We start from the raw sequence: 12,314 nt of genomic DNA, 5'->3' as shown, positions 1-12,314 counted from the left end.
GTGGGGGAAATAAAATGGATATCAGGTGTAATGCTCTTTAGGACTGTGCCTTTAGGGCTGTTTTCTAATGTTCTACCTCTATGAGTGCACCTTTCCCCCAAGTGGAGATTAGAAATAAACACGGCTCCAGACATTGTAGAATGTTGCTTTAACCCTTGTAAGGTGTTCGTGTTTTGGTTACACAGAAGGTGTTCGGATCGATTTGACCCGGGCATATAGAAAAATAATGAATAAGGAAATGGAAAAGGAAAAAATTATCACCCTCATGTTCCCCTCACTCTACCTGTGAATTTTTATTCATTTATGTTTTTGAGGGTGGGAGATACACAGACAGAAAGATGAGGAGACAGTGGAGAAAATGAGTAAACTCAATCCAAGCTCTCGTATGGTTGAAACATTGATGCACAACTTGAACGACCAAACAATATCTGCACATCTTTTCCCACATACTTCACCCTCTGCCTTATCTACTCAACATCTGATCGCTGTTGTATCAGAATGTTTATAAAATATTGATATATAAGCCCCCCAAAGTGATACGGGAACACCTCCTGTGTACTAGAAATGGGCGGGGTTGGCAAAGCCTGTGAATCTCAGTGTGAAAGAATAATAACTGATACTATTTGTCTCAAGCTAAAAACTGAAAAGGGGTCAAAATGACCCGAACACCTTACGAGGGTTAAAGAAGTCTTTTTCTTATTCAGGTGAAGACTTTCTTAAAAACTTTTTCTTATACAGGTGAAGGATTCAACATCTACTCAAGGGACAAAGGAATGCTGTCTGCACCCGAGGAGAGGATCGCCGAGGGGGAACAGAAGAGGCAGAGCAGAGGAAGAAAGAGAGACGATGCAAAAACTACTCGCCAGTACCCCAAGCGTTACGGATGCATGGATTGTGGAGAGCGGTTTTCATTTCCTAGCTGGCTAGCTGACCACCTAAGAAGAAAGCATACCCCAAAAAAGGCCACCACTGCTGCTCCACATGAAAACACCTCCACCATATCTCTACATGAAAACACACCCAGTGAGTCCCCACATGAAAACTCAAAAGGTCTCGTCCAGGAAGATTGTCACCAGGAGACCAATGGAATGACTACAAAAGGAAGAAAGATCCAAACCGAAGGGGACGCCAGTGATGAGAATGATGATGACGATGGTGACGATAACCGTGATGTATGTGTGAAAACTTTGACAAGAGTGTCTGTGCTTGACAGTCACAAAACAGTCAACACCAATGGGCCTAAACAAGGAACTGAAAGGAAACACCCTCCTTGGGAATGTGATGTTTGTGGGAAAACACTTACCTGTAAGGCAAGTCTCATTAGGCATAAACAACTGCACACAGGTGAGAAACCTTATGCCTGCAAGCACTGTGAGAAAACGTTCAGACATCAAACAACATTAGTATGTCATCAACGACTGCATACAGATGAAAGGCCTTATGCCTGCCAAGACTGTGGGAAAACTTTCAGACATTACAATACTTTCAGACAACACCAGAGAACTCATTCAGACGAGCCACATGGACTGTCAGATGGGCCTAAACAAAGAACAGAAAGAAAGCACCCTCCTTGGGAATGTGATGTGTGTGGGGAAACACTTCTTCATCAGAAGAGTCTTCTTAATCATCAACGACTGCACACAGGTGAAAAACCTTATGCGGCTAACTGGTCCTATGAGAAGTTAGCCGCCAGCTGGTCTCATTGGAGTCCATGTTAACCGCTAGCTTGGAGGTAGAAGTTGCACTGCCATACCCAGAGAACGTTTGAAAATACAGGAGAATGGTAAAACCCCTATTATTTAATTCAAGGGGGCGTGAAAAATAAGCTTATTTCCGAAAAATGGGACAGTATCACTTTACATTGCACACCACAGTACTGTAGCCATTCTCTTGATGTGTGATGACATCACTCCTATTTCCAAGCTAGGATGTATACATGGGTTCTACATTTTTGTTTTCCTCTGACTGCACGAAACTAACTGTGCACAACTCAACCTGATTGTTGGAAACCACTGTTGGTCATACATTTTGCTCACCTGGTTGGCTGCCAGTGTCTTGCCCCTCCTCACAATATCTTGTTTACAAACACGGTGAACCCATGTGTTGTTTAACCAAAAGGGACCAGCTCAATTATGCATGCCAACTTGAAGGCACAAGTTGTGCAGCCAGTCATAGAACGGTGGGAAGAATAGTTGGAAGCATAGACGTGCACAGATAGACACGAGTTGTTGCTTCGGCAACACCAAGGTGCCTTTAACGGACAAAAGTGCCCTTTTGAAAGTATTTTTCATTTTTAATTAAATGTAGCCTCTTCCTTAAATGTAGGGTTAACGATGTAGTCGATGTTCCCATCATCATTTAGACATAATTGTCCATTAAAATCGTGTGATAATAATGCCCCAAAATGCCTCATGCCCGCTCCAACGGCACATCCCTCCATTTGTCAACGTGAGCGCGCTTGAACTGACGGATTCGGAAGCGCGTTGCACAGGCAGCAGTGTGACGGCAGTCCCACACACCGTTCTCCCTTCCAGCCAGGTAACAGTCAAGATAGCCTATTTATGATGTTGAAAGTTGCTTGTGACTTTGAAAGTGATCTAAAGAGAGCCCTGGCTTTTATAATGAGACTTTGCAAATTGTGCATAAAAATCTACTGCAGAAGAGGTAGCCAAAGTTATGTCAACAAATAACACCTGTAACATGATTGCAACAACCATTATATTAGCCTAATGAATCCAGAAGTTGCTCAAACAGTTTCAGGTCTCAGGATTAACAGAATGTTTAGGAAACAGCAAGAGGATTCATGTGGGTATGTTTGGGAAACGTTGGCCTCCTGATGAAATATGCAACGTACCAAATCACATTTGTGACAGACGGCATGGAACAGAAGTTAACAGCGGTCAGGGCCAGGGAGAAAAAAGGTTGTGCGTAATCTGCCACTTACAGTGAGTCCAATATGTATTTGATCCCTTGCTGATTTTGCCGGTTTGCCCCCTTATAAAGACATGATCAGTCTATAAATTTATGATAATATGTATTCAAACATGAAGAGACAAAAATATCAAAAGAAATTCCAGAAAATAATAATTTTTATTATTTGTATTTTAATTTAGTTGGATTTAATTTAGGCAAATAAGTATTTGATCCCCCTTAGCTAAAGAAGATAAAGTGCTTTTGTGGCAAAGCCCTAGTTGTCTAGCACTGAGGTCAGATGCTTCTTTTAGTTGATGACAATGTTTGTGCATATAGTAGAAATTATTTTTGGCCATTTTTCTTTGAGATGCAGAGTGTTTGTGGCAAAGCCCTAGTTGTCTAGCAACTGAGGTTAGATGCTTCTGTTAGTTACTGGATGACAATGTTTGTGATATAGAGATATTATTTTTTGCCCTTTGCAGAGTATTACTATAGTGAGACTGTAGCTTGGCAAATGGGAGGTTCAGTTCCCTCCACTTTAATGGAGCTTCACTACTTTAATATGCTTCTTATTGACCACTCCTTCGTTGCTTTGACTGTATGTGTGTATTATTGTCATGTTGGGAGATCCAAAAATGGCCCACCTTCAGTGTAGTGGAGGAGGGAAGGACGTTTGCACTCAGGATTGCACATAACATGTCTCCCTCCATCCATTCGTTGATGATGTGAAGGTTGTCCTGTGCCTCAACCATAATGCCAGACAACACCCTCAAACCATAATGACACCAACTTTCATGCATTGATTGGTGAGGAGGGTTGTTCCATTGAAGCTGTTCTCTTCTCAAAAAACACATTGATTGTGTTAATGCCAAACAGCTTGATTGGTTTCATCTGACTACAGTACTCCTTATCATATCCTGTATGACGAAACCAGGCTGATGACCTGTTGGTTTCCTTCTGAAGCATACAGTACCTATGTGAAGTGCACTACAGGATTTTAAACCTCTGGTGGCATTAAGTGCTACCAGTAGTTTTCTCAGTGATTTTTCGTCCCAGTAGCTTTGATATCATTGCCTAGTTCATCCCGTACAGGTCTAGGTGCTTTCTTTCTGTTCTCATGATTATCAAATCCCTACAAAAGGTCAAATCTTGTATAGAACCCCAGACAGGCTGATGGATAGTCATTTTGTATTCCTCACATTTTGGAAGAAATGCATCAACAGTTGGGTCATTAATACCCAGTCTCTTTCTTCTGGCTTTGCAGCCCATTTAATCTTTGTTCAGGTTTAAAATCTTGTCCCTGATATCATTTGACCGCTCTTTGGTCTTTCCCATGCTGGTGAGGTTGGAGTGTGACTGATTCACTCATACTATGGACTGAATCTGCTGATTCAATGTGTCTTTTATGCATGTTAGTATGTACAGGTGTCTTTAATTCAGATGACAAGTTGATCGGAAGTGCCCATCTGGTCTGTGGGCCCGGAACTGTTATCAGTTGGCAGGGGATCAAATACTTATTTTGCTCGATGAAATGGAAATAAATTAATATATATTCTAAAGTTAATTTCTGGATTTTCTTTTTGATATTCTGTCTCTCCATATTAGAATACATATTATCATAACATTTATTGACTGATCATGTCTTTGTTAGTAGGCAAACCAACAAAATCAGAAAGGGATCAAATACATATTGGACTCACTGTATAGCCTTCTGCACAGCAATAAAAGCAGGGTGCACACAGCAAAGTCTTATGCGGGGGGGAAACAGGTAGGCTGTAGAGGATTGTGCTTTATGACACCACCAAAAAAGTGTTATTACTTACACGGACCCAAAGTAGCAGTTTTCACTCACAATACCCGTGTAATAGGCCTAGGCTAAATCCTTTTGACAACGTCTTGAAATGAGAGTTGAGCTTTAATATTCGTCTTGACTGTTTGAAAACACACATTAACAAATTAAAATCGGTACTAATGGAGAAAAAATGACCGGAGATGCAGTTTTCCAAGAAGGCCTAAGGAATCTGTAGAATGAATCGCTTTCTGATCACTGCGCTGGAGACGCACAGTTAAAGCGACAGTACACTTTTTAGTCCATGCGGTAAATGATGCATTAGGCATGGTAATCTAATTATTTTAACTTTCCTACATAATATTAATTTAAAAAAAAAAGAAATGAAATCATTAAAATGTGAATTTAAAAAATCCCCGAACCGTGATTGCAGCCGCCAGTTCCACATGCCCCCCACCACCACCCCAGGACCTGCCCCTCAAAATGTCTGTGCACGCCAGTGGTTGGAAGATATACATCAATTGTTTAATTTTAGATGGGTGGAGTGGAGATAGGAAATAAACACAGCTGTAGACATTGCAGGAGGACGCTTTAAAGAAGTTTTCCTTTTTCTTATTCAGGTGAAGGATTGAACATCTGCTCAAAGGACGGAGAACTGTTGTCTGCAGCCAAGGACAGCATCGCCGAGCCTGATGGAGAACAGAAGAGGCAGAGCAGAGGAAGGAAGAGAGTCGAGGCAAAAACTACTCGCCAGTACGCCAAGCGTTACGAATGCCCAGAATGTGGAGAGAGATTTTCATTTCCTAGCTGGCTAGCTGATCACCTGAGAAGAAAGCATACCCAAAAAAAGCCCACCACTGCTGCTCCATGTGAAGATACATTAACTGACTCTACACCTGAAAACACCTCCACCATCTCTCCACATGAAAAAACACCCAGTGAGTTTCCACATGAAAACTCAAAAGGTTTAACTTAGGTTTAACTTAGGTTTAGACACGGTATTCACCCACTAAAAGGGCAAAGTCTCCACTTTCAAACTAGCCATATGTTTCTGTGGCCCCATCACAAAACTAGCTGTGCCTCGACTAGAAAACGTCAAAAAAGGGCCTAGAAAGCTAGTATTATACGACAGAATTCCGTAAGCAACGCCTGTATTCAATGTGTAAAGTTAAACATGACACACCACAGTATTGTAGCTAGGGATGCAAATTATCCATTAATTCATTAATTGTTAGTTGATTGCCTTATCGATCGACTTACGATTAATTGAGAAGAGGTGTTTTTCCCCCTTAATTTCAATGTTTCTAAAAAATAAAAAACTATTAAATCTGAACATGAAAATAAAAAATACCGAAGATAAAATTCTACATTTAAATAGATACAATACTAGATTTAGATTAATTCTATTGTAATTATTTAATCCAAAGATTATTTAAATATTCCCACGATTTACACATTAATGCATTAATCGAAGCGAAGAGATTTGAAAGTCGATGATAATCAGGCTATGATTACACCACCCCTATTTCCGAGCTATGATGTGTTATTTAACCACAAGAGGCCAGCTCAATTATGCATGCTAACTTGAAGGCACAAGTTGTGCAGCCAGTCAGAGAACGGTGGGAAGAATAGTTGAAAGATAAAACTCAATTGTTTAATTGGAGATGGGTGGAGTGGAGATGGTGTCTTGTTTAGTGTGCGAACCTGCTCCTACCTTACATTCTACTTATTTTGGGTCCACGCACCTAGTTAATTTTTGCAACATCTAGAGCGCAACAATACCCCTACCTCCTGGAGTGGAGATGGGGAAATAAACAGTTGTAGACATTGTAGTAGGTTGCTTTAAAGAAGTTTTCTTTTTTTCTTACTCAGGTGAAGGATTCAACGTCTTCTTAAAGGACGGAGAAATGTTGTCTGCACCCGAGGAGAGCATCACCGAGCCTGAAGGAGAACAGAAAAGGCAGAGCAGAGGAAGGAAGACAGTTGAGGCAAAAACTACTCGGCAGTGCGCCAAGCGTTACAAATGCATGGAGTGTGGAGAGAGATTTTCATTTCCTAGTTGGCTAGCTGGCCACCTAAAAAGTAAGCATGGTCAAAAAAAGGCCACAACTGCTGCTCCATGTGAAGATACATTAACTGACTCTACACTTGAAAACACCTCCATCATCTCTCCACATGATGATGCGCCCAGTGAGTGTCCACATGAAAACCCAAAAGGTCTCGTCCAGGAAGATTATCACAAGGAGACCAATGGAACGACTACAAAAGGAACAAAGATTCAAACCAGAGGGGACGTCAGCGATGGGGGTGATGATGATGATGATGATGATGATGATTATGATAACAACGATGCCGGCGACAGTGATTACGACCCAGGAACCAATGATATTACTACAAAAGGAATACGATCCATTGAACTTGATGTGTGTGGGAAAACAGATTGGCCTAAACAAGGAACTGAAAGAAAACACCCTCCTTGGGAATGTGATGTGTGTGGGAAAGTACTTCGCACGAAGGATTCTCTTCTTAATCATGAACGAATACACACAGGAGAAAAACCGTATGCCTGCAAGGACTGTGACAAAACTTTCAGACATTCCAGTAATTTCATCAAGCACCAGAGAACTCATTCAGGTACTGAAGAAAAACCTACTCCATGCGAATGTGACATATGTGGGAAAATACTGTCGTGTCAGCGGAATCTCAAGATTCACAAGAATGTACACTCAGATGACCGACCTTATGCCTGCAAACACTGTGACAAAACCTTCAGACAGAAAGGCGGTTTAATATCTCATCAGATAGTTCATACTAAGGAAAGACCACACAAGTGCTCGCTTTGCCCCAAGGCTTTCACGAATTCGTCATACTTAAAAGTACATGTCAGGAAACATAAGGGAGAAAAAACCTATTCATGCACTCAGTGCTCCAAAATGTTCTATACTTCAAGCGAACTCCGCAGCCATGAAGTAAGTCATTCAGATGACAAACCTTTCTTGTGTCTGCTGTGCGGGATGAGATTCAAAAAAAAACTCAGCCTTAAAGAACACGAGTTGATGCACACTGGAGCGAAGCCATTTTCTTGTACACAATGCAACAAGAGCTTCGGAACAAAAACACGCCTAGTTTACCACAATAGAACACACTCAGCAGAGGAGCGCTCTAAGCCATTTAAGTGTTCTTTATGCGAGCTCAGGTTTGTCAAACTAGCTAATCTCAACCGTCACCAAGTTCGACACACTGCTGAAAAGCCTCACCTCTGCTCTGTTTGTGGGAGGACTTTCAATCGTGTAGAAGCACTGAGGACCCACCAGAGAGTTCACACTGGAGAGAAGCCCTACCAGTGCACGGTCTGTGAGGAGAGATTTGCCTACTCACAGGCTCTGCAGGTGCACCAGAAAAAAGTGCACAACATTGAATTCCACAAATGTCGACAATGTGGGCAGAGTTTTAAATCCGCTACAGCCCTGAAATCTCATGAGTGTTCACAGAGTGTGAATAGCACCCCAGTAAATGGGGAGGTGGATGGAGCACCTAAAGACAGTGCTGCTCAGTAGTGGATATGAAAGGTGAATAAATGACCTGAGACTGTATAGACATAAAGGCTGGACGTTGTATTTCTAGTTTATGAGAAGCCATTTTTTATAATGGGCAGAGAGTTTGCCTTTTACAGGTTCATATTCATGTCAACAAAACCCATCACAGTAGCAGGTAGATATTAAAGTTAACAAATGTGTTCTTACTATGGAAGTGGTGGGTTATAAATGTTTTGATTTTTATAAAGATGACATTTCATTAAGAAGCGCCTGACTTTTCTTCACTTGCATAATAGGAATGAATATAGGAAGTGTAGGCTGGCCTCATGTTTTTGTGTAAGAATGTCATGCTACCTGTAGTATGTTCCGTGTGGTGGTGCAACACCTTTTGAAGTTCATGCACTTTTGTCATGTGATGAGGTTTGCACAGTTTTCCCTCCTAACCAGTCAGTAAAGCAATAGGCAGTCCCTCCAGGAAATCGCGATGTTGCGATAGCGGCGTTTTTCGCAACTTCAATGAATTCCCACGAATTCTGTGCGAGAGCGCAACTTTAACCCATCACCGCGATTTCCCGCAACTTTGAACACTTTGAACCAATCCATGTTGCGCTGACTTAACTGACGTCGACAAACTTCCTTTCAAAAAGGACAATTAAAAATTAAAATTAAAATACAATTAAAAAAATACAATAAAAAAGTAACCTAGCAATCAGTCCCAGCACTTTACTTTACTAAGTTGTAGGTGAGGGGGGGGGACGACTAATAAATACTAATGTAGGAAACGCCATGTTTTCATTGCGCGTCTGCTCGCATGGTCATAGGAGGGAAAATGTAGGCTATGCCTAGTCTGGCATAACCAATAGGCCTACATTTTTAAAATGTGGTAGGCCTACATAAATATATAATTAACACTTCATGACAGTCATCTACATTACGCCAAGTATAGGGCTCCTACAACAAGACGTGTTTTTTTTTTCTAAAGCGGTCCACCTGCTGCGCGTACAGAAGGCAACATGTTCCCTCCGAATTGAGATGCGCAAATGTCTTGTCCACAACAAAGGAGTAATTTCCATCCTTCATTGTGAATGCTGCATGCGTGCCTGGCCGATATTAATCTCTTCCGCGCAAATTGGACTATGGCTGGATACAAGCACTTGGTGACCGTGGTGTCAAATCACTTTCGTTTAACCTGGCGCGGTCAAACGGGCAAGGAACACTGAACATGAATAAAACCAGAGCAGACACGTTGGAAAGCTGTGGGACTAAAGCTGGGCTTACACTGTGCGACTTTTGCCCCGATTTTGCCCCGATTTGGCACTCGCACGACTTTTTGAGAGTCGGGCCGATTTCTTGCTCAATCGCAGGTCAATCGTGAGTCTCGCATCGAGCAGTGTACATGGGGTAACGACAAGCGATTTCGCCTCACGATCGTGCAATCGCAGGGTCGCAAGAAAATCAAAACGGTTTGAAATTCTGGTCGTGGCTCGTGCGTAAATCGCAGAGTTAAAGCAGTGCTACGACCCGATTTGACAGTTCACATGCACAAATGAATAGGGTCGTGCGATTCGCTGTCGAGCGCGACCTCATCTCCACCTCAGGTGCGCATATGTTCCCTCCTCTGCAGACCGGGGAACATGCCTGTCGCGTCGTATGGCCGAAGCTTTTCGCTCGCATCCGACTGTCGGCTCGTGTAGTGTGAGGACGTGAGTCGTGAGTTGTGAACTTTTAAACAGTGAAATCCCTTCGTGCAGTGTGAGCAGAAGCTTAAGACCCACGAGTGAAAATACCGCACAGTGTATGCCCGGCTTTAGTTTGAAAACTACTTTCTGTCTCTCCCTCTCCCTCTCTCTTCCTTGCGCGAGCGCCGTGGGAAGTAGTTTTTATCAGGGGGTGCTGCAGTAGGGAAAGACGGGGGGGTCTGGGGGTCCTTGCAATTTCTTGCATTTTAACGCATTTTTAGCGTCCTGTGTTCCGTTTCAGCTCACAGGAGGGGGTGCAGCCGCACCCCCTGCACCCCTAGTTCCCACGGCTATGATATTGATTGACAGCTGAGACCTCCGTTCTACAGGCGACGTGGCGTTTTATAGATAACAATCTCGTCGTCTTTTATATTCACAAGAGCACCACAATTAATATAATTTCTGAGCATTATTCAGCAAGCACCCTTCACAACTCGAAATCTGTTAAGTCCATCCTCGTTACATTGAATGATCATCAGTTGTTAATTTAAAGCCGGCTGACGGCGCAGGAGAACAACAAAAAAAAAAAACCTAGGCCTATGCCTTCTTTCGAAAGCGACCCCTCCCTCTGCTTTTATTTGTGTTGCTTTTGACACGCTTGAAAATTAAACGCCGACACAGGCAGGCTATGTGTAGGCTAGCAGACGACTCAGGATTTCAGTCACAAGAGTTCCCGTCACGTACCCTCTTCAACACCTGTGTGAAGTTGGCACCCCATATGTTGAAAATCTGATTTAAAGATCGCCTCTCAACGTAATTTAATTAATATTGCCGTGTTCCCAATTGTTATTGAATGTGTTACGCGTTGGTCCTGTTTTAAAAAACGTTCTGGTTGCTTTGTTTCAAGACGTTTTCACAAGCTGGCAAGGTGGCTTGTGGAGAAACGAGAGAGTGTTCCGTGTTTCTCGTGGAAATGCGTCTCTGATTGGCTCACTCCTCCTGCTCTCAAAGAAACGCGTCTCTGATTGGCTCAGTCCTCCAGCCTTGGGAGAGATTGTAATGGGAAACAGAGTCGCCACTTCCCCGGATGGTACTGCACTATAGGGGCGCCAACGGAGGCGTGCAGGCTCCATTCAGGGCTGTGCTCTTTCGACAGCGACCCCTAGGCGAGCTGTAGGCACGGAGCAACCGGAGTGAGCAGGCTTTATGTATGAGGCTTTGTGCTGTGTGTGTACCTGAGAGTAGCAACCAGCTGATAGCTAAGCTAAGCTATGTTTCGGACCACCAGACGTTGCTTGTTTTGAAAACAAGCAGAAAAAAATTACTCGACATGTTTTTAGATAAATGGGTCGATATAAACCTTTGTGGGCAACGCCTTCTTTCGACGTGACGAAACACAGAAAGGCTTTCGTGATTCGCTCGTTTCTCTGCATTATTGATGTAAATTGGGAAACACCGGGAAACACAGCCAGGAGAGTTGACGCACCGCTATGAGAGCCTTGCAAGTGAGTTTAACTTGGGGTGACCGTCCGATCTTCGAAAGGAGTGAGTAAAACTGAGTTTTATCGGAAGTTGGCCTTTAAAGCTTTTTGGTTCGATTGTGCATCGTTTGTGCACGATTGTGCAGGCAAAATGAGCGTTTGTGCACAAACCCTCTAAGATATTTACATTTTAAAAGGTTGGTGACCTTAGGTCACTCAGCACCCCATTAACCTCCAAATGACTCAAAAATGGTTGGAATCGTTTGTGCTTTGTTTGTGCATGAAAAATTAATGTTTGAGCACAAACCGTTTATATGTTATTTAACTTTTAATTTTTTGAAAGTAGGTCACTCAGCACCCCATTAACATCCAAATGACTTGAAAATGGTTGGAATCGTTTGTGCACGGAGCGAGTCAAGCTAAATCCTCATCCCATTTGGCATGTGCTCCGGATTTCACATATGATGACAGTGAATTTGAAAGGTTTGGATTTGCGTCGTAAGACCACTCATTTTCGGCACGCAAGAAACTTTATTTTAGCTTTTGTGCAAAACTGTGTTGGAGACTACACTTGCGCCTCGCATATCTCACGTGAACCGAGGCACAACCAACCCTACCGCTGCACCGTGGCTTAAGTGGCTGCACGTCGGACATGCAACGTCTGTTGTGTAGTCCAAATAATTACATATTTTTGCACACTCACAACTCAAAAATCGCTTGCCAAGTGAAGTCAACAAGCACACCATTGGTTGTTATTAATTCTGAGGCACAGCATATGTGTGATCGACGGGGAAATGCGAGGTGGGTCGGAAAATAGCTTTGATCAGTCCATTACAGCCCAGTCAAAAGTTTTTCCGTTGCCAGCCCCATAAGCCGCCCGGAAGGGGTGGAGACTTAGGTGCCCCATGGAGACTTG

At 42.8% G+C, this 12,314-nt stretch overlaps 1 protein-coding gene across 1 annotated transcript in view; it reads left to right on the top strand.

Moving 5' to 3' along the window:
• The window catches only part of LOC134456856 (zinc finger protein 84-like), a 179,274-nt gene extending 170,392 nt beyond the window's left edge, over positions 1-8,882 (top strand). Inside the window, exon 8 of the mRNA XM_063208455.1 lies at positions 6,575-8,882. Coding sequence (XP_063064525.1) covers positions 6,575-8,259 — 1,685 coding nt within the window. The 3' untranslated portion in view covers positions 8,260-8,882. The remainder of the gene's footprint in view (positions 1-6,574) is intronic.
• Positions 8,883-12,314: the final 3,432 nt, after the last annotated feature.

The sequence above is a fragment of the Engraulis encrasicolus genome, chromosome 1 (assembly GCF_034702125.1).
Source record: "Engraulis encrasicolus isolate BLACKSEA-1 chromosome 1, IST_EnEncr_1.0, whole genome shotgun sequence".
Lineage (NCBI taxonomy): Eukaryota > Metazoa > Chordata > Actinopteri > Clupeiformes > Engraulidae > Engraulis > Engraulis encrasicolus.
This window is presented reverse-complemented; position numbering and strand designations above follow the sequence as displayed.